We start from the raw sequence: 23,002 nt of genomic DNA, 5'->3' as shown, positions 1-23,002 counted from the left end.
CTTACACCCATTTCTTACTTCTCCAAATTTAGGCGTTGCTCGGATTCAACGGCAGGCGCTTACTAGCAGCATTGCACAGCAAGAGTCCCGAATAGCTGGCTGGGGAATTCTGGGAGTTGAAGTCCACGCATCTTCAAGTTCCTAAGGTTGGGAAACGCTGCTGTAGAGCAGCGTTTCCCAACCTTGGCAATGTTAAGACGGCTGGACTTCAACTTCCAGAATTCCCCAGCCAGCCATGCTGGCTGGGGGAATTCTGGGAGATGAAGTCCAGCCGTCTAAACATTGCCAAGGTTGGAAAACCCTGCTGTAGAGCAGGGATCCCCAACCTTTCCGGAGGTGGGGGGGGGGCGGGGAGGGAGAGGAAACGGTTCTGTGTGAGCGGCGGGTGGCGCGCGTGCCGGCCACTCGCCTAAATAGGAGCTGGGCGCGCAAGCGCGCTCGTCTTCCGTCTCGCGGCCCGGTTCAAAGCGGGCTCTGGCCCAGCACTGGGATTCGGGACTCTTGCTGTGCAATGCTACTAAGTAAGCGCCTGCCGTTGAATTCGAGCAACGCCTAAATTTGGAGAAGCAAGAAATGGGTGTAAGGAAATACTTGTTTGGTTACTCCCATGTCTAAACGTAATATCACACGAACGCAGCCAGTGTAAACTGAGCTTTATGGCTAGGGCAGGGGTCGGCAACCTCGGCTCTTTTATGACGCGTGGACTTCAACTCCCAGAATTCCTGAGCCAGCATAGCTGGCTCAGGAATTCTGGGAGTTGAAGTCCACGCGTCATAAAAGAGCCGAGGTTGCCTACCCCTGGGCTAGGGTATGATGAGAACCAAGCCAATTGTGGTTGAATCAATAAACTATGTTGTGGGGGGGGGAAGGAATACGGGAAATGTGATCGTTGAAAGTGTTCTTTAGCTTTGCTATTTATTTACAATGGCTTTTAAAAATTTATTTGCTATTGCTGTGCGCTGTGGACTATGTTTGTGCAAGTAGACATGCGCAAAGAAGTGAGAGAGAGAATGGAAGGAACAAAAAACGTAGCACGGAAGTAACTCAACAAGTCATCCGGTGCCTTTAAAACACCCTTGAATTGTCCAGGGCCCACACTGTCAGCCTGATTATTTGGAGGTTCCGGAAGACTTAAGAGAGGGGCAAAACAATTTTAATTTCATTGCTTACAAACTCTCCTGAATGGTCTGATTTCAGTGGTCTAAGAACCTTCACCTTGTCAAGAAAAGGATGAGATGTATTCTGATCCTACATGATCAACTATTACTCCCGAAGTAAAACGTTAGTAGTATTTGGGGGCTGGGATTAGGTGATCTTGGAGAGGAACTGCTGTATTCGTAGGGAGTGCTTCGTAGTGGTTACATCTATACCCTCGGATATTAGTTGTCGGCCGGCAGCAGCTTGTATTTGCCTTAGGTTTTGTTTTTGACAAGATATCATAATCACAGTATTAATCCATAAAGTAGTAACTGCGAAAAGTATTGTACAGATTTAGCATGTGATATAAAGCTTATGGCACACTAACACTAGGAACAGTGGTGGAGCATTCTGGGAACAGTGATGCCAGAACAGTTCTGGCAATTTGTCACCAAGAACAACAATCAGCTCCTATAATTATGAATTAGTCCTTGCATTTTTCCTCCTCATCCCATTTGTTTCATTGCAGTAAGAGCAAAAACAAGATGCCTTCTACCAATTATAATGTGTAATTTTAACATAGTTAATCTTTTAAGTAAAAACGGATTTCCTTTAAATTAAGCTTAATTCCTGGCAACTTGTTTCTTGGTAACAACATAGCAATCATTTCCTTTTGGGATACTCCTCTGAATATCAAACTTACCATAATTCACAGGGATTTCCTGATGGTCTTTATTCGTGTAGTGACCAACTCAGACCTAGCTTAAATGACCCATCCAATGGTAAAGAGTAGATACTACCACCTGGATGGACAGGCAGCTTTTTCATTATTCAAATCTTTGAAGTGTAACAATCCAAAGTCTTAATCTTTTCATTATGATTTGCACATAGCCACAATGACAATATTTGTATTTATCAGAGCTGTAGCGCAAGAACCTAAAACTTAGAATTTTATATTTGAACACTAGACCATTCCACTACACTTTATATACATACATTCTTATCAGTTGCAGTTAACTTTAAACTAGGGATTATTTTCCCTATGAAGGTGATTATACAAGCATTATCAAGAATGGAATTTTTCTTATATATACCTTATTTATCTGAGGAGATAACCTTGAATTTAATTTGATCTCTGGTTCCCAAGAATATTAAATAATTATGAGATGATTTATCTCAATTTTAAATTACTTTGGGAAATCTAATCTTCATTTCAAATAACAATATTGCAAATATTAGTATTTCTGCAAAATGGGAGGAAACAGCATTTTTTGTAACTATAGTTTCTAATTTTATAAAAAATGTTATGAATCCTTAGGGACCTTTTTTCTTTTAAAAAACTTAAAGACATTAAATTTGTTTTAAACTTACTGGAAATTTGTCTGTCTTGATGAAATTGTAGCCTATAAAAAGCCAGGGCTATAATATACCCTTTATTGTAAGTATAAATGAAATGACAGCTTGGAAAGAGTTGCAACAGAATTTGAGATATCTGATCATTTTAAATTATCAACTATCATTGGAGGAAGAAAAAGGGTTCAAATTAACCCTCATATAAAAACTTATCCTTTGTCAGTATGGTTTTTAGCTAAAAAATGCAGAATGCAGTGTGGTTTCATGGCTACAGGCAGTATTTGTTACTGTGAATTAACGGTAAATAACAAATTTGTATAATCAACCAATCAATAATAATAAAGTTACCAAGGTTTTTGAAATGAGGCTTTACCCTTTGACTCTCATTTTGTATTACTATAGTTAATACAGTATCTTTTGGCTAATCACAGAGAAGATTTTGTCAGATATACTGGGCCCATGAAAATGAGGGAGCAATTAACCACAGGGTCCACACAGTTCTCTTAGATGCACATATATCAAAAGATGAAGGTTCTAGACGATGAATGATCAGTCAATACTTATCTTTTAAATTGTTCTTATCACAGAAAGAGTAATGATATCTCTAAAGAGATGTACAACAATGAAAATCACAAAGTGTTAGCTGTTTGATTTTTCATACTTGCATTTGTTTTTAACATTTCCTACACTGTACTTTAGATTTCTGATTGCAACTTTGTTAATTCATATAAATTAGCATTATCTTTGTGGGGATATATTTCACAGAGGTATTTACTAATTCAAGCACCCATGATTGCCAAGTTGCAAATTATTGTTCACAATGGCAGTCATTATGGTTAGCTTTATTGAAGGAAAGCAAAGGGGGGGGAGTAGTGTCTCCAAACACTGTCGTATTATGCATTGTGGGATTTCACCAACACTAATATAAATCTTTTATGATAGTATGTTACCTTGAACTTGCACTACATCTCCTGACAGCAGTTTTCAAATTCTATAGTCACACAACTCTTTTTCAAAACATTTTATTGCATTATATTTGGTACCTTATATTTGACAAAGGAAATTACATCTGTAACTGCAGGGATAAGAAGCTGGTCTGTTATTGAAAAAAAATCTTGGGCCCCTTAAAAGTTACAAAGTCATGGGCTTGCCTGAAATAACTGAGCAAGAAATATATTCTTAGAAATGTAGGGCTTCAAGTATTACAAACCTGTGACACTGTGGAAAAGTTTCAGAGGTATCTAAACTGCAGCACTTTTTTTTCCTGCATAACGTGAACAAGGCCTGCTGAGGTTTTAAACAATTAGTCTCTCAATCAGTCAAATTCAGTCAGGAGTTCGTCTCTTAAAAATTTCAGTCCATAGTTGAATGAATATCATTTATATTTTCACTGTACGTGAAAACCTACATGCTGTCTTTCTAATGAGTTGGTGCCACATCACAGTGCATAATTCATCTGTTCTTGCATTACAGTTTTTTTTAAAAAAATCAGCCAACAATGTTGTCATTCTCATCTAAACATCAATTTTTTTCCCCCAAAACTGAATTAAAAAAAATATATTCTAACCAGTTCCTTCATTTAAAAACTGTGGTGCAAGAACACCAAACTGATCATGTGCAGTGAATTTCGGAGACACAACAAGCTTACTGAACACCTTATGTTTCGTTATTTTGCTTCGTATTTTAAGTCCCAGTCTCTACAACTACATTAAATATGTGTTGCAGGTTTTGTTTGCACATAGTGATTCACATTGCATACTTTCAAAGGGTAGAATCATCTCTGTATCAAAATCAGTCAGATGCTAAAGCCCCAACAACTTTTTGTGCTCAGTGAAAAAGATCCAGTGCTAAAACAGCATTTTTGCTGTCTGAGATACTTATCTCAACAAGACAAATTTAAAGTAATATTTCTGCCACACACCTGCTCCAGTGGGGTGTTAAGCCTTCAGATTCCATATAAATTAGTTTAAAAACCTGGGTATGTAGATAAGGGATACTTTTCAATTTTAGCAGTGCTTAGCTTTTCTTTAATTTTCTTTAATTGAGCCATCTATTTCCAGCCATACATTACTTTATATTATATACTTCGTCAGCAGGATAAAAAAAGTAAAACTTTGAAGGCAACTTTTTTTCTCCTTCCATTCTCTGTAAGTTAGAACAATTCAGCAGGTGCGTGACAAAAATATTATACACCAGATACAGTCCAAAAATCATTCCACTCCTTTTAAAGTTCATATTTCATTGGCCAGTTCTTCAGTTTCTGCAGATATGTCTCCATTAACTGTGATCTTCATATCTTCTTCATATCCAGGAGGCATAAAAGCCAAAGCATATGGGAAAAGCTTATGACAATTTGCTCTGTACATTTCAATTGCTTCTTTACAGTCTCCTAGGCTACCATCATTCAATGCTTCCAATACCTCCATGCATGTCTAAAAGGAAAAAAAATACATGTTTTAAAAGATCCTGTATTTCAACAACTGAGATAACTGCTAATTCTGTTAAGATGGTTGTGCATATTGTTATATGTAGAAAACGGCTAAATGTTAGTAGTTCCATGGGCTATTTTGTTTGAAATTTGAAAAGGCTGCCTGATAGGAAGACTATGTATCAAATTTACCTGAAGATTTCTGTTTGCTAGAGATTCATCAAGTGAAGTTGCCAGTTCTACAGCTCTTTTCTGGCTTGTAGAATCCAAATAGTATATCATTTTGGCAGCTAAAAGAAGAAACAAAAATACTTGTCCACAGACACATTTAGATAACACTGAAACATTCACTTTTATATTCGACCCTCTTATGTTCTCACCAACTACAGGTTCTAAGCACACAGATCAGTCCACAAAGCCAATCTGTTTAAGATCAACAAAGGAATTACAAATCATGATCAAACACAAGAAAAGAAGTGCTGGCTGATTTTTTCTTTCACCTCTATTTATAAAAGCCTAGGTGTAGATAAAAATGTCCTTTTCTGGGAATGTAAAGGTAAAGGTAAGGGTTCCCCCGCACATGTGTGCTAGTCGTTTCCGACTCTAGGGGCCGGTGCTCATCTCCGTTTCAAAGCCGAAGAGCCAGCGCTTGTCCGAGGACGTCTCCGTGGTCATGTGGCCAGCATGACTAGATGCCAAAGGCGCACGGAACACTGTTACCTTCCCACTGTAGTGGTCCCTATTTTTCTTCTTGCATTTTTTATGTGCTTTCGAACTGCTAGGTTGGCAGAAGCTGGGACGAGTAACAGGTGCTCACTCTGTTACGCGGCACTCGGGATTCGACCCGCCAAACTGCTGACCTTCTGATCGACAAGCTCAGCGTCCTAACCCACTGAGCCACCGCGTCCCTTTTTCTGGGAATAGTAGGGCTTTAATTCATTGCAGCTCCCATTGTTAGAGCTGAGGCAGAGAGTGTTTGTTCAATTACGACCACCATGTTTTTCCAGGAGATCCTGCAACCTTCCAGAGCTTTAGAGTGCAGATGCCACGGTATTAAGGAAAAATGGATTAGGACTGGCTTTCCCTTTTGCCAGCAGAAATATCCAATGAACCAAACTCCAGTGAAAGTACTTTGGGCTAAAACCCAATACTCACCTTTCCGTATAATGCATATATCATTCTGTAGATTACAAATCAGAATATATCTGTTATATTATTCTTGGGTACTGAATTCTCTCAGCAGTTTACAATAAACACATAAAAGACTATTTTTTTCTGGCTGTCATATATATTTTGTACTATACTATTACTATTTTTAATTGTTTTATGACTGTTCGCTGCCCAGAGTTGCTTGTTTGAGTTGGGCGTCTATACAAATGGAATAAATCAATAAAAATTAAAACAAATGTATAACATTTTATTAAATGCCTAATCAAAAATGCATTTTATGGCCTCTTAAAGCCAAAGAAGAGGGCAATATAGGTAGTCTTTGTTTAATAACCACAATTGCAACCAGAGTCTTGGTCCTTCAGCAAAGTGGTCATAAGACACTTCATTCAACAACTGCAATCCCAGCACTCCCTGTTGTGGCTGCTGAAATCCAGGTGGACACAAAGTTTAAAGTCCTTCTCTTCCTGCCTCTGTGAGGCTCTCTGCATCTGTGCATGTTTGGATTTTGGCTGCCAAGGGCCAAGCATGTACACGGCCTTCTTTCCTCGCCTCTGTGAAGAGCTTCACACAGGCGGGGAGAGAAAAAATTTAAAAGACCCATGCAACAGGTAGTCTTTGACTTATGACAGTTCATTTAGTGACCATTTGATTTTACAGCATCACTGAAAAAGGGACTCACACCCATTTTTCACACATGCAGCTATTACAGTATCCCCATAGTCATGCGATCAAAATTCAGATGCTTGGCAACTGACTCATACTTATGACAGTTGCAATAGCTCAGGGTCATGTGAGCTATGTGCAAAGTAAATGGGGTAGCCAGATTTACTTAATCACTTAATTTAACAAATGCAGTGATTCACTTAACAATTGGGGCAAGACAGGTCGTAAAATGGGGCAAAACTCACTTTAACAAATGTCTCAAATGGGCTCAATTGTGCTCACAAGTCGAGGACTACCTATATTTGGATTTGAGCAGCCAGGAACCAGGAATGCACTTTATCTCTGATAAAGGGACTTAGAGCTTAAATGTTGGTAGCTAAGATCCAGACCTGTGTGGAACCTGAGCTCTATCTCTCCCTCCCCGTTCCCCACCACCACCAATGGAGAGCTCTCCAGAGGCATGGAGTGAAGGATTTTAAGCTCTGTGCCTGCTTAGATTTTAGCTACGGAGACTCAAGCAGATATGGATCAACAGGGAGTTCTTTCAGAGATAAGAGGAAATCCTCTTGGCAGGCATCAGCACCTTGTAACCACTGCTGGTTTTCCTCACCGACTTTTTGGGAAGGCTGGCAGAGAAGTTTGCAAATGGTGATTGCAAATGGGGCAGCTTATGATAAGTGAACAGATTGCCAAGCACTCATATTGCAATCACATGACTGAGGGTAGGTTGCATGTGCAACACATTGGACAGTTGGCCATGGCTCACAGCATAGCAGGCATAGCAACATATCAGTGTCTCATCCCTTTGTATATACATGACTTTCTGTTGACTATTACTACTATCTTATCTCAAAATCTGGAAAAGGGTTCAATGCACATGGGAAATCAGATTTTTGCAAGGATACGAAAAATAGTTCTTAGCTTTGATGAAAAGAATAAAGTTATCCTAACGGTAAGAGTCTCTCTTGTGGTAAATTTAAATCATCTTATAAGCCAATGTAAGCCTCTACTTAAAAAAACAGCCAATCTCTTGTACTTTATGAGAAATGTAAATTGACACAGAAATCAGTATCATTTATAACATGACTGAAACAATTCCCAAATTATTATTAGCACTTTATAGCTAGGAGAACAAAACATAGCTGCTCACTATTTCTTGGTAATGGTTCTTTTTAATCTTCACTAATTACAAACACGCCACAAATTTTGCTACTCTGAACTTCGTTTTGAGGTTTTTTACAGCCTCTTTGGAATTTTATACTTTCTCTTACAGTCTCTTTGGAAGAGAGGAAAGTTGATCAGAAATGATTTAACAGAAATATTATTTTAATACTTCAACTGAAATTTCACATTTCTGACTTCAGAATACTCTCTGCTTAAACCTATGAAGCTGTAGCATTTGACAGACTATTTCTAAAAACCGTTCTTTAATTTTGCTGTTTTTGAATCAAGTTATTAGGCTATATGTCTTTTAGGATTTCAAAGAATCAATACGTTTCAATTCTAATATTAAGAAGAGATATGTGAACTAAACACTGGGTAACTTCTTTGCAGAGAACATGTTTAAATTTGAGACAGCATTCAAACATATGATTCTTCATTTGCACCCAAAAGAAATACTTATCAAAGTATGCAAAATTGATAATCATATGGTATATGTTTTATTATAAAATATTAGTATTAGAATATGATTATGATATTGTTTAAAAGTACCCAAAGCTGCTGGATTAGGAGTGGAGAAACCCACTCCTTTTAGTTCTCTCTCAGGCATGGAAGCCAGCTGACCCTGGGCCAGTCACTCCTTTTCAGGCCCAAATTAGTGTCAGGCTCTGCAGCAAACTTTCTGATAAGCAATATCCCTCATCAAGTCATGCAGTCATAGCACTGCTTTCAGAACTAGATGAGCACAGTACAAAAATAAGCAGATCTGCAACCACACTGGACAAATAATAGGAAGAACAACGATTAAAGGTACCCAAGAGATGACAGCAAATCATTCTAAAAATCCTAATGCCAATTTAAATACAGAGTAAAGTACATACCAGACAATCTATGTGGTAGGGAATTATAGTGCTGTTTAAGGAAAGTTTCATTGACGTTCTTTGGATTAGTTGCCCCAAAAAGTCGGTTCATTTCTTGATTCAACACTGTCCTGACCGTTTCTTGTAGATCTTTACTTTCAGAAACTACAGTATTAAGAACATAGAATTTCAGAAAAATCTATTAGGCTTTAATATTTTAAAGATTTATTGTGTCTATCAGGCTTTAATATTTTAAGATTTATTACGTTATGCTGTTTCTCCTGTAATCCAGATTGTTCTGTGGTGCCCAATAATTCTACATCTTCATAACAGAATACAAGATATTAAGTTGGCTGGCTTTATGTTGATAATTATAATGATATCAGCATAAAACTAGACTACAATGAGGCATATCATTGATTTAGCTACCCCAATATTGTTTATTCTAAAAAGAATTTGCTGGCCTGAATGTTACATTTGCTTGCAACTCAAGATACAGTATCTTAAACAGGAGACAACATTTGTTGCTGAATATAAATTTCAAAGGGATTATGATCTCTTTGATTATGGGGAGAAATGTATATCTAGTGAGGATAAAAATATTGATAAATAATTGAGCAAGGAAACACAAAGTATAAGAATGAACTTCGACAAACATTTGGGAATAGTTAAAATCTTTTAAATTGAGAACTGAAAAGGCATAGTAAAAAGTGCTGTCCAACAATCTACCTTCACAACTACCTAAGCTCAGGCCAACTGTTCTTTCTGTTAATATTCCTGTATTTCATCAAATATTTTAGTTCAGTAAACTGTTAAGTACTGCTTACCTGAATTTATAAAAAAAAGGTTTTGCAGATATAAAACTTTTTTTTAAAAAAATTGCCACATATGTTTTATTTCAAAGGATATAAACTGAGTAACAGAGGCATTGGAAATATACACAGCAATAACAAATATTTAAATGAGCTTGTTACATTAAGTTATACATACATTTTTAATAGCCTAAAGTATATTTTATCATACTATGCAAATCCTAGTCATTTTAAATAACCCAATAATTAGTAAAAATAAATTATATGTATCTGAATAAATCATTAATTTCCTTTATTAGCAAGAGCTAATTACATCTCTTCTAGACGTTTGACTACTAGGTAACGTAAGATAGCTTCATACCACTGCTGAAGAGATGTATCATACACTCATGAAGCCATGGATGATTAGGATCAATAGCAAATGCTCTCTTCACAGATTGTAGCATAAGAAGAAATTTTTCTGTTTGAGACAAAATTACAAAATAATTTCCATAATCAGAAATGCAAACAGAATACCCAGTTATGCTTTACAAGTATAAATACAATTTGAAATTAGAATTGGAATAAACATATACATCCTGACCGTTTTCAGTATAGTACAGATCATATATATCATAGCTGGTGAGATGTGAACAACTTACAAGGTTGTCTCTGCAGAGCTCTTGGCTGGCACAGAATAAGAAGAACCTGAATATGGCAAAACTGGACTTTGTAGTTATGGCATATTGCCCAAAATGTACTTAACATACAGGTATACTCTTATTATTTGCACTGAATTGCATATGGCATAGTTTTAACCGAGGCAAAGTTAAGGAAATTTTTATTCAAATAGCTCAGCAGGCATCTCAGACTGAATCAATAAAACACAGCTTTAGATTAAAAATATTAACATTAAATGTTTTTAATATTATCAAAATCTTAAAGAGTCCATCAAATGTTACAGGATTTGGGGTGTTTTAATTTGGCTAGTCAGACTTTGACTAATTTTCCTATATATATATTTTTTACTTGTGAAAATTGCTGGTTCCTGCTTAAGCTGTAGTGACTAATGTACATAAAGTAATGCTTAAATAATATTACAGATTTTATTCAATTATATTTTCAAACTGAATGTAATTTTTAAATAGTTGGGACAGGTTTAACCACTGTACACATGCACATTTATATACCAATAATTCAAGGCAAACAAAAAAAGTACAGAGTAAGGAAAACTGATAGATTCATGTTCTTACCAAATTGTGCATATGTCTCTTTAGAAAGATGACCTTACACCTGAAAATATACCACTGCTCATTCCTAGGCTGTAGTAATTTTCATTTACCTTTCCTGAAGTAAATTTCAAAGGCAAAAAGATGGGTTTCTATTTTGTTCTTCACCAAATTCTTCAACGGAGTTAAAAACTTAACCGCTTCCTCCAAAGGTGCTTCAACCTAAAATTGCGAAGAAAAATCTTTCAAAATTAAAAAAAAATCAAGGAGATCAAAATACTTATAGAGATCAATTATTCTATTAAATATATGCCAAAAGAAAATAAAATAAAAAGCCTAGAGCAGGGGTGTCAAACTCAATTTCATTGAGGGCCGCATCAGCATTGCGGTTGCCCTCAGGAGGCCGGGTGGGTGTGGCCTGGGTGGGCGAGGCCTACTGGGTGGGCATGGCTAGAGTGCGTATGTCCTACTGGGTGGGCGTGGCCAGCTCTACATCATTCGCATCAAGGGTGCCTATGGGGGCCTGGGCAGGAGTGGGACAGATCTGAGGGTCTCTGGTAGAAGGAGGGTCTCTGGGCCAGGGCCAAGGCAGTGGGGGCCGTTCCCTCACTGTTTCCAAAATGGCTTCGCGGGCCACATGAAACCACTTTGCGGGCCGCGTCCGGCCCCTGGGCCTTGTGTTTGACATGTCTGGCCTAGAGCCTCTAAATACCTAATGTCACCAAGCTGAAGAAACAGACCTAGTCACACTTCAAATCTATTCCTTTTAAGTGATAATTGTCTTTCATTACTGTTGGGAAAAAGTAGCATGATAAGGGAAAAGTTGTAAATCTGTTAGAACTATCTTTGGTCCTACAGTACAGTGACTTAAAATGTGACCAGAGTTTAATATCCTATTACTAAGTACATCAGGTAAAACAATGCATAAAACACAATGTACTGTATCATGGTTTTACTGAATTATCTTGAGCCAACATCCATTATCTACTGGGGAAAAAATAATAAAGTCTCAAGATAATTGCCTCCTTTAAGAGTGACAGTTGTGTCAAATACTCCAACCAGTAACTAGCTGACATCAGGTGTAAATTTAAGAGGCCCTCCCTTTAAAAAAAAAAGTTGGTTGCCATCATCAGTCTCCTTTTCAGAATACATGATTATGGGGAAAAAACTCCCTGATCAAAATATATCTTTAGACCTCAGTATAGACTTTTGTTCCTCTAAGGACTACAAAACCAGTATCAAAGACTTACCCTGTAAACCGCCCTGAGTCCTTCGGGAAAGGGCGGTATATAAATTCAATAAATAAATAATTAATTAAACCTCTATCAGGCAGATAATTGAGAAAATATAACTTCATCTTTGGCTAAACATCACCTTGATCTAGCAGGCTAGAGGAAGTATTTTCTGTGGACAGATGACATGAGAGTGAACCTCTGGACATTAATGAGAAAGATTATGTTTGCGGAAAATGAAAAAAAAAAGCATTTTAATAAAGGGATGTTATTCCAAGAGTGAAGCACAGCAGTGGGAATCTCAGGATCTGGACAGTTCAAATTCTGTATTGTGCTGGAAAATTCTACTGCAGAATTTTAGTGTATCTATCTGCAAGCCAAAATTTAACAAAGCTGCCTTGTGTTTATAACAACACATGCATCTACAGAATAATGGCCGAAGAGACAGAAATCTGACATTTTAGAATAGCCAAATAACAACCCTGACCTTCATGACCCAAACACCTTTAGAAAGATGAGCAGGATTAACAGGTACTAAAAATAGTTGGTTGAAGTAATTCTGCTAAAGGAAGTGACACCAATTATCATATTTAAAATTCCATGTACATTTTCTAATAAAGGCCATGAATGTTATTCAATGTTGTTAATACAGTATTTTGTGTTTTGCTTGTTTAATCAGAATCTTAACTATTAACAACTCAGATGAAGTTCACATCACAAGTTATAATACTGCACAATTGCAGAACCTTTTAAAGAGTTTACAAACTTTCACCATTGTAAGATGCTGCTTAATTCTTATGTTGTGGTGAAGAGAAAGATTTATTCTCTGGATACTTTCACTCCTAATGGAGCCAATTATCTTGGGGCTTTATCACTTTTTTTCCAGTGGATAATGGATGTTGGCTCAAGATGTTCAGTAAAACCATAATACAATACATTGTTTTATGCATTGTTTTACCTGATGTATTTAGTAATAATACATAAATAACAGATGATAAAATTTATAATATATACTATTCTCTCATACATTATCAACATTGTGCATATATAGTACAAATTTAGTGTTTATCTGTGCAGTAAATGATACAGCTGTAAGAATTCAGCTTATTTTATAAAAAAAACCCAAAAATAATTTTATAAAAAATAAGCAAATCACATATATTATAATACTATGTTCATCCCCAGGAGAGAACCAGATTTTGATTAGGAAAGCATTAGCTGTTTTGAGTATCCCAGAAAATTAACATCCATCATGCCTGTTCACAGTGAGGCCATTAATAAAAAAACAGAAGAGTCTATCTTAACAATCTGAAAGAGGTAGATAAGTGAAATTATAGATTTCTATTGCTTTTTTATTTATTTTTTATTTTTATTTTAATCCCATTTATATCCCGCCCTTCTCTGAAGACTCAGGGCGGCTTACAATTTAAGCACAAACCAATGTGCTTAGCAATAAATTTTCAATAAATTCTTTCAAAAATAAAAATTAAAAAGCAGCTCCTACCAAGTCCTTAGCCTTCTAATCTTCTAACGATCTGACTCAGTAGCTTCTGTTAAATACAGCATGCTATTAGAAGTATACCTTTTTTGAGGTCCCACACAGTCCCTTATTTTAACCTCAATATAAAAATATAAAAATCAGTGAAGGACAAACTTTGTGGCCTATCCTTATATTGGCCAAATATTTTTATATGAATATTCAGAACTGCTACTCTTCAGTTAATGATCTAATTTGTTAATTATCTCTTTAATACTAGGAAACTATATCAGATTCTACAAGAGCTCTGATATGCCTTGTTGCAAAAGTCACTCTTAAATGATATATATTGCAAAGTAATATTTTTAATAATGAAACTTTAATTTAGCAGATATGGATACAACAAAACAAATTTCTATAGTAATTTACAGCATTTGCCTCATGACATTTGCACAATTAAGCCATTATATATATGATGTAAATCAGAGGTCCCCAATTTTTCTGGCTCCGCAGACCAGCAACGGTGGCAAGCGGCAGTTCCAAAAGGGGCACAGACCAGTACTGGTCTGATGACCGGGGACTGCTGATTAAACCATGGCAGGGGTAGGCAACCTTGGCTCTTTTATGACTCATGGACTTCAACTCCCAGAATTCCTGAGTCAGCATAGCTGGGAGTTGAAATCCATGAGTCATAAAAGAGCCAAGGTTGCCTACCCCTGAACCATGGCAATGACACAATTTCATATTTAACAGACATCGGTGAATAAACCATAATTAGTTTTTAACATGAGATTTAAATAGGGCTGTATAGAAATGTGTGAAGTCATTTAATATACTACAATCTGGTACCTTTGCCAATTTATCAGGAATAAGCTCTTCCTTTGGCCCTCCAATTTCTTCATCATCGTCATCTTTTTTCTTTTTCTGGTTTCGTTGCTGCTTCTCTTTTTCAGCATTCTTTTTTTCTTCTTCCAGCTGAGCTTTTTTCTGAGCTCTCCTCTGTTTATTGCGTAGCTTCTTTAACTCTTTATCAGACATATTTGCTTTATAGAAAAACACACTTGGTTGTGTATCAAGAAAATCCACTTTTTATTTCTTTTTCAAATTAAGCATCTATTTAAATTTTCTAGTTCAAATCTTTCCAGCTCAAAATTAAGTGACTTCTAAATACATATAACTCCCTAATTTGACCTTCTCCAAAGCACTTATATTGTTGCCCTCTAGTGTTGGCCTCTTTGAAAGAAGAACGGTTCTACTTATGTTGAAGGAAGCAAAAATACACCCCGTTACTAGAAGTCAGAGAACTTAATAGTCCAAGGAGACTTTTGCTCAGTCTTCAACCTTTCAAGGATACTTAAGGCCCTGCATGAAATACAGTATCTGTATCATTTCAGTCAGTTTTCAGTACTGTGGCATTTGCTTATACCTGTTCATGATCTCTGGCAAGGATGGTACAACCTTCATCTCACTACCTATGAGGACTGGAGGGGTCTGTGTGATTGTATTATATAGTGGTTCCCTTCCTATCTCTTGATTAATTCCAGTCATTTTTTAATGAAGAGGGAGAGTTGACAGATTGAGCCCAGAGCCTCTGGTGTGTGTAATTTCATGGAACTCTTGACCTCCTGTTTAACATTACGTGACACCAGTGGGCAAGGTTATCAGCCAGGTCAGATATCACGATACTCAGTTGTATAACTTGACCACATGCCAGGCACTTGATGTCAACTTCTTGCCTCAGTGTGTGGAAGTTGTGGAATAAGAGGAAAGACTCAGCTTAACTATTCTTAAAATAAAGTGGTTGTGAATATTTGGAGCAAGTCCAGAGATTTTTCATCTTTAGTCCTGAATGGGACTTATTTCCTTATTACAGACCAGTGCACAATTTGAGTTTTCTTTTGGACTTGCAGCTCCTATTCAAGGAGCAAGTGGCAGCTGTAGCTGGGATAGCACTTTCAGATTCATCTTGTATAGCATCTGGGCCTGTTCCTAGCCTGCGAGGCCTCTTAGACAGTCATCCCTCGATCACCTCATATGTGAACTACTGCAATATTTTCTACATGGGGCTGCTCTTGAAGACCACACCAAGCTGCAATTGGTTTTCAAGAGCAGCTATGCAATCCCATAAGTAATCAAGGGGATGCTATAATACACTTATATAAGATATCTATTTCATAAGCTACACTGACTATCAGTTAGCTTCCAGGTGCAATTCAAAGTGTGGTTATTACCTATAAAGCCTTGCATTGCAAAGGGCCTGCCCATTCTATACAATTGGATGAACTTGCCATGCTTTGCTTTCTTTTAATCAATAACAGCATAATCTGATGGGAAACAGGAACACGCTCTTCTCTGTTGCAGAGAATGAACAGCGCCCCCCCCCAAAGATTTCTATAAATGCCTACCCTATCCTCATTTAAAAGGACTCTAAAAACCCGACTCTTCCTCCAGGATCTGGGGTAGGATAGTAGCAAGCTTCTTATAGGAATGTTTTATGACCAGTTTGTTTTATTGCTTTTTTTTACATTTTAAAACATTTTGTTATATTGTTCTGAATCTGTTTTATTACTGTATATCACCCAGGGTCATTGTGAAATTAGAAATGTTAGACCCTAGAAATTTGATATATTTACAAATCCCCACTTTTAAGCTTTGTGCTGTTACATCAACTAAAGTGCTATTCATCTTTATGAATTTTTGCTGAGCTGACCAGTATAGTTTGTAATTCTTGAAAATGTTATATGTATAGTTTTTGACATTGTAGCTGATTTTAAAAACAATGTTTTAAAAACAATGAAGTATAAGATTTTTAGGAGTACAGATAATCCTCGACTTACAAGTTTATTTAGTGAAATGGCACTGAAAAAAGTGATCATTTTCACACTTATGAACCTTGAAGCATCGCCATGGTCAAAATTAAAATACTTGGCAAATGACTCATATTTATGACGATTGCAGTGTCCCGGGGTCACATGATCACCTCGTGACCTTCTAACAAGCAAAGTTAATGGAGAAAACAGATTCGCTTTACAACCATGTTGCTAATTTAACAACTGTAGTGATTCATTTAACAACTTTGGCAAGAAAGGTTGTAAAATGGGGCAAAACTCACTTAACAAATATCTCATTTAGCAACATAAATTTTAGGCTTAATTGTCATTGTAAGTGAAGGACTACCTGTATTGGATCCAACAATTCTGCCTCTTAAAACAGCAGGAATAGCAATCTGTAAAAGTTATATAGCATACATGCAAAAGAGGTTGTATGTTTTATACCTGTATCAGTTTCATGTTCTTTATTTTCATCTGTCAGAGGGTTATCATGGAGCTTCAGGTATATTTCTATTGCAATTCTTGCAGCTTTAAAATAAAATGGGTGCTGTCGAAGTACATCTTCTAGTTTTAATAAGTCTACATATGACCGAAGGGTAATTTTCCTCATACAGTATGTGTGGAAGTCAAACTGGTCATCTGTGATTTCTACAAAATGCTAACATAATATGTAATTATCTAGCAAGCATCCAATATCACAATAGTACAGACTTAACTTAGAAATGACTATTGAGGTTTTAAAACTGAACTTAGCACCATAAAGATGGATGCTGTTAATACAAGCGCACATAAGCAACAGTACCCAAAGTTTAGCATATAACACAGAAACAATTAAGCATCAGTTCCAGTCCTTGAAATGTGTAGTTTAAAAACAAGGCAGGGCAGAAATCTCTGCCTAAGAGTTAAACCCAACAGTCAAGTCATGAGGGCCAAGATCAGGTTTTAAAAATTGGCATGCTAATTATGAGGGGCCACTGGTAGTCCTTACTACTGACCATTCAGTGACTGTTCAAAGTTACAGTGGCGCTGAATCATTTGTGAAGATAATCTTTGCTATATCTCTCTAGAGTCATTACAGTAAATACATGTTATATGTGCCTGACCTGTCTCTCCCTCTCCCCCCCCCCCACCCAAGAGCAGGGTAATTGGAGACAAAAGTTTTGCAAGAAAGTAAGCTGTTTGCCTACAATGAAGCAATGAAACTGCACCAATTTTTGTAGACCAGGGATGTCAAACTGCCGGCCTATGGGCCGGTTTCATCATACCGAAGCCATGCCCACCTCATTGTCACCAATGCAAAGAGTCGCGATACATCGCAACACATCACGTGACGTGGCGAGTTTGACATCTGTGTTGTAGACAATTTCTCCTTTGTCTGAGTCTTTCCATTCCGGCAGAGCAGAAAAACTGGAGAGGGATTTTAAGAGCGCAAACTGTTTGTTTTTCTATACATCAAAAGCCATGTGATTTGTGTCAGCAGCCTAGGGCTGGGAGGTGCAGCATGCTCACAAAAAACTCACAGTAATCACTTGAAATCTTTTCCTCTCCAGGCAGGCAGAGGGGTAGGAAAGGGTGAGACAAAGAAAGATTGCCTACAGAAATTATTTTTTTCTCTCCACACTTACAGACCACTAATTTAAACAGAAAAACACAGAAATATGTGATCTTACAAAGAAATAAAATAGTACTTCCCATTATTAAATAATATGAACGAAAACAAAAATATACCATACAACACAAATAAGGCCTTACAACCAAAATACTGTCTCAAACCTTATTCCTGAAAAATAAGACAAGAAGTATTAATGTGAAGTCATTAAATACCTACTCTCTCAATTTCATGACATTTTTTAAGTGCTTCTCCAAATTTATTCATTGTTTTATATGCTTGGGCATATTCTGTCTGGAACCACATACACTGCATTTCATTCAGGTTTTCCACTGCTGATGTTCCTTCCTAGAAAAAAAAACAAACCAGGAGTGTCAGACATTGTTATTTTTTAATTCTGAAGGGTTTTTTTTATAATGAGCAGCTCTTAGCAGAAAAAAAATATGCTGCTATGAAATGCAGCCACATACACCCATAGATCCAAATGCAAAAGATTCAGAATTCTATATGTTCCATTCCCACTAACAGTTAGGAGGAGAGGAAGTTCATCATAAAAACATCAGACATACATTGATCAGGTAACAACTGGCTGCAACTAATCAAGAATATTGCTTTGTGAAAATGCAATACGTTAAAGAGTTGGGTTTTTTTTTAAAAAAAACCCTTTAATTCCATACTGAAGTAGAAAATAGAAAGATATATAAAGTTTTGAGCAACCAAAACTCAGAAATGGTTGCAGCAACCTCTTAAATGAAAAGATTAAATCTGGAGTTCTTTAGCTTAGATAAACATAAAAGACCACAGACATAATATGATCTAAGAACCCTCACAATTGGTCTCTCCCAGATACTGGACCATATGGAAAAGTCTCAAGAGATATTAAAATTACTTTTTTTAAGCAAAGCATGAAAGATATGATATGCACTATCATAAGATGTACTGATATGTAACTAATTACTTTAAAAGTGGATTAAACAAATTTATGAAGGTAAAATGCTACGTACGGAGTCATCAAGAGTTAAGCTCAACTTAAACAAAACTCTTGCCTTTTATTTTTATTGTGTGTCTGTCTGTCTGTCTGTCTGTCTGCCTATCTATCTATCTATCTATCTATCTATCTATCTATCCATCCATCCATCCATCCATCCATCCATCCATCCATCCATCCATCTATGTTAACCACCTACGTCAGAGGTCCCCAACTTTTTGGGCACCAGGGACTGGTTCCATGGAGAGAAGTTTTTCCGTGGACTGGAGGGGGTGTGGTTTCATGTTCTGCCTGCATCCCACGGATGGGGCTTTGCTTGTTTGCACAGACTGGATTTTGGCGTGCCGCAGCCCACTGCCAGTACATGGACTGGGGGTTGGGGACCCCCAACCTATGTAATGGCTGACACTCTTAACTGCCATATAAAAGCAAAAAAACAAAAACAAAAAACAAAAACAAACGAGCTGAACAAACCCTAGTAAATTTAGAACACATTTCTTCTGCTTCTTTTATCAAGTTGGCTTTTAACATGTACTTTGCACATTTGGAGTTGATAAATCTATCCGCTGTGTCCAGTGCCTGAGCCTCATCCATCCACCTTGCAGCTTCTTTTATATTTCCAGCATGCTTAAATGACAGGAGAGAAACAAGTTAGATGTATAACATTAACTGCAGTTTGGCCCATCATTTTTTTAATATATTATAAAAATGTCAGGATAAAAAAGGACAGAGGTAACAATATTATGTTGCCCCATAAATTATTCTTTCAAAAATTAAATGTGGAAGCATAAAATGTAGTCAGAAGTCCTATAGCTTAACATAATTTACTCCCAAGCAAATTTACATAAATTGTAACCTGAATAATTTTAGAGATATTTTGTTTATAATTTTGTAATTCTTCAAAAATATTATTTAAATTCTCCAAAATGTAAAGTTTAAAACAAAAGAAAAATACAGTAGACAGCTGGCCAATAGTCCCACAGAGAAAGCTGATTTCCAACACAATGGTACAACAAGGAAAATTTACCTTATAGACTTTAGCTTTCACAAGGAACAGTTCTATCAAGGTAGGCGTGCTTTCTATTGCAGCATTTATATAGTCTAGAGCTATGGATGGCTGCCCAATTTTGTCATAATGCTGTGCCAAGTAGTACTGGACCCAGAGTAGAGTTGTTGGAGGTTCTTCTTTACCATCATCTGTTTGGACAAAATGTTAGGGTTTGTTTTTTTTTAAATTAGGCTATATAACTAACATTACTTTCGATCACTAATCAAATATGAGGTAATTATCTAAGGTTAACCAAACAACACATTCCATTTTTTCTTTTAAGAATATTTCACGGACAACGTGCTGTATATTTCTTTTGAGTTTATATTTCATGAAAAGAATATATCAAAACTTAATATCATTTGGGAAAACTTTTCAAGGCCATAAATATCACACTAAAATGAAAATGGAGACCAGATCTGAATATTTGAATGATTAGTTCATCTACTGCTAAAATAATATTGATAATCCAAACTTGCCCCAATCATCTTATACAAAGGTATCATTAAAACATATCCTACGTTCAAGTTAATCCTAGTCCTGAATATATCTGCAGCTTATGGAAATAAGTAATGGAAATGGAGATATCAAAATTACATATTATAACTGCAAAAACTGCTTGATGATCCAAATCAGCGTATTTTTTAATGAAATAAGTGATTACTGTCAATACGAATACCACAGTGTCATAATACTTACCGTTTGGATTAAATAGCCTGCAACTTTTCAGAGAAGTTTCATAACCCACCACCAGTTCCTCTATGCTTGCCACCTATGTGTAAATATATATGTATAAATATACATTTTAGTTCAATGGATTGTAGAACATATGCATTATTCTTTAGAAATCTAAAAACAAGTATGTAATGTATCTGTGTCACAATGTGATGGGGTTCATTTTGGACCAGAGGCGTTTCAAGTAAAGATGGCAATGGACACAGTAACTCATGACTGGGCACTTTTCACTCTTTCTTTACTATATACAGAAGGTATTTACAACAGGGTGAATAATGTTGCTTCCTACGTTCCTACCAGCAACTTTTCCCTCTTTACATCTCCTGCTTCCTTTTTTCTGTTCCCTCCTCCCTTTTTAGGCTTTTTTGTCCAGTTCCCCCCCCCCCCAAATACCAGGGTTATTGTTCTGGCAGCCAATTTCCCTCTCTGCTCTGTCCAGGACCTAGGATGAAGCTGCAGCTTGCAACCACTCCAGACTCCAGCCCTTCATGCTCCGAAATCTTGGGTGTGGAGTTCATCCATCTCAGTCGTCTTACATCAAACAGGAACTGAAGCTTGCCCTGTTCACCTCATTCTACTCTCCAGCTCTTCTCTGGCATCTCCCTTCCACTCCAGCAACAAATTTTTACTCTTCATTCCTTTCCTTCTCTCTCTTCAATTTTGGGTTATTCTGGCAGCATACTTACCAGCAACAGGGGGGTAGGTATTCTCCCAGGCTCTAGTATATCTATATACCTCAGTCTTTCAATAGGACTTAGAATATACCCACCAGTTCAACAAGGCCTCATGGCAGCTGCCTTTCAAGACCACAAGTGAGCTTCCCCCCACCTTTTCCTTCACTCCCATGTCTGGCTCACACCAGCAAAATTGCAGTCATGATAGACTTCAAAATCCATATCCTATAATGTGTTTCTATCTTTTTGGTCTGTTTATCTATTCATTCATCTATTTATCTCAGGTCAGAGGCAACAATTGCAGGTAGTTCTTGTTTTGTGCCTGCAAAGGGTTCCAACATTTCAGTCATTAAGCAAAATGGCTGCTAAGTGAACATGTGACTGACAGATACAGAGATATTGTGAAGATGACTAGTTGCTGCAGCCTCCTTCAGATAATGTTCTCTCTTGTAATGTCCTGTGCCTGAGCTTTTTGCCCTCCTGTTTTTGCCCTCTAGCTGCCTGAAACTGACCAGACCTTAATCATACTGAAAAGCTTTTGTTGTCCTATATGCATGCATTGGTTAGAAAATGAACTGCCATTTATTATGCTGAATTTGAAAAAAGTCACTATCTGACCCCGTTGCTAAATGAAGACTATGGTACTGGACGATCACATTATATCAGTGATGGCAGACCTTTTAGAGACCGAGTGCCCAAACTGCAACCCAAAACCCATTTATTTATCACCGGATGCTGAGTGGGTGTGGCCGACTGGGTGGGCGTGGCCACGGTGGTCACAGCTGACTGGATGGGCATGGCCACCTCGATGATGCTTGTGGGGAGGGACGCTTGTGGGGACTGGGGAGGGTTGGGGGAGATCCAGGAGGTCTCTGGTGGGTGAGGCAGTGGGCCAGAGGCTCGTCCTGCAGGGTGAGGCGAGGTGAGGCAGGGCGGGTGTGCCAATTGCCGCGGGGCAAGGCAAGGCAGGGGCTGGACCAGCTGCTGCCTGACACCATCAGTCCATACACACAAAGGCCAGTGAGCGCATGGGGACGTGCTGGCTGTCCTGCATCATAGCAGGGCAGAGATGGGCCTGGGACAGCCGGTAAGGAGCCCTCACCCAGTGTGGGCCCTGTCTACACGGTGGCTTTGACGGGAGTGGTGGCTGCTCCTCCTGCTGCTGCTCCAAGCCCCTTGACCAGCAGAAGCCGCCCCCATCAGATGGGCTGTCTCTGCCCGCGCCGATGGGGCTCCGTGGCTAGTTCACATTTACAAAGGGCAAAACTTTAACCGATATGCAGAAATACTCACTGCCCATTACATGAATAGTTTTATAACAAAAATAATTACAGTTGGCATACTATTTGATTGAAAATTGTACTAGAAAACTGTCCAAATCATTAAAATAGATGGCACAAACCTTTTCTTTATCCTTGTATAGTGACCGTAATGTATTGAAAACTGGCGGGCAGCCTTTGCTGAAATTCATCCTCAGAAATTTGTCCAAGCATTCCTTGAACTTGTCACCTAAAGAAAAATATGTGTGAATTCTGATGCAAATATGTTGTTTCAAACCAAACAAATGCTACACACTTTTCCAATGATGAACACCAAGAATTAGATGTACTGAATTA

At 37.5% G+C, this 23,002-nt stretch overlaps 1 protein-coding gene across 2 annotated transcripts in view; it reads right to left on the bottom strand.

Annotated features, from left to right (window-relative positions):
• Positions 1-1,805: 1,805 nt before the first annotated feature.
• Positions 1,806-23,002, bottom strand: part of NAA15 (N-alpha-acetyltransferase 15, NatA auxiliary subunit) — a 45,036-nt gene continuing 23,839 nt past the window's right edge. The window contains exons 9-20 of one of the 2 annotated variants that reach the window (XM_083366962.1): positions 22,789-22,895; positions 20,677-20,749; positions 19,957-20,126; positions 19,404-19,556; positions 18,161-18,289; positions 16,777-16,990; positions 14,351-14,544; positions 10,906-11,014; positions 9,946-10,044; positions 8,794-8,937; positions 5,111-5,208; positions 1,806-4,922 (exon numbers count right to left, since the gene is read on the bottom strand). In XM_083366962.1, the coding sequence (XP_083223088.1) occupies positions 4,722-4,922; positions 5,111-5,208; positions 8,794-8,937; positions 9,946-10,044; positions 10,906-11,014; positions 14,351-14,544; positions 16,777-16,990; positions 18,161-18,289; positions 19,404-19,556; positions 19,957-20,126; positions 20,677-20,749; positions 22,789-22,895 (1,691 nt within the window). In that variant the 3' untranslated portion in view covers positions 1,806-4,721. The remainder of the gene's footprint in view (positions 4,923-5,110; positions 5,209-8,793; positions 8,938-9,945; positions 10,045-10,905; positions 11,015-14,350; positions 14,545-16,776; positions 16,991-18,160; positions 18,290-19,403; positions 19,557-19,956; positions 20,127-20,676; positions 20,750-22,788; positions 22,896-23,002) is intronic. The other variant, XM_083366963.1, reaches the window with a different exon arrangement.

The sequence above is a fragment of the Vipera ursinii genome, assembly GCF_947247035.1.
Source record: "Vipera ursinii genome assembly, chromosome: 7".
NCBI classification, from domain to species: domain Eukaryota; kingdom Metazoa; phylum Chordata; class Lepidosauria; order Squamata; family Viperidae; genus Vipera; species Vipera ursinii.
The sequence above is the reverse complement of the archived record's forward strand: the minus strand, read 5'-3'. Positions and strand labels throughout refer to the sequence as shown.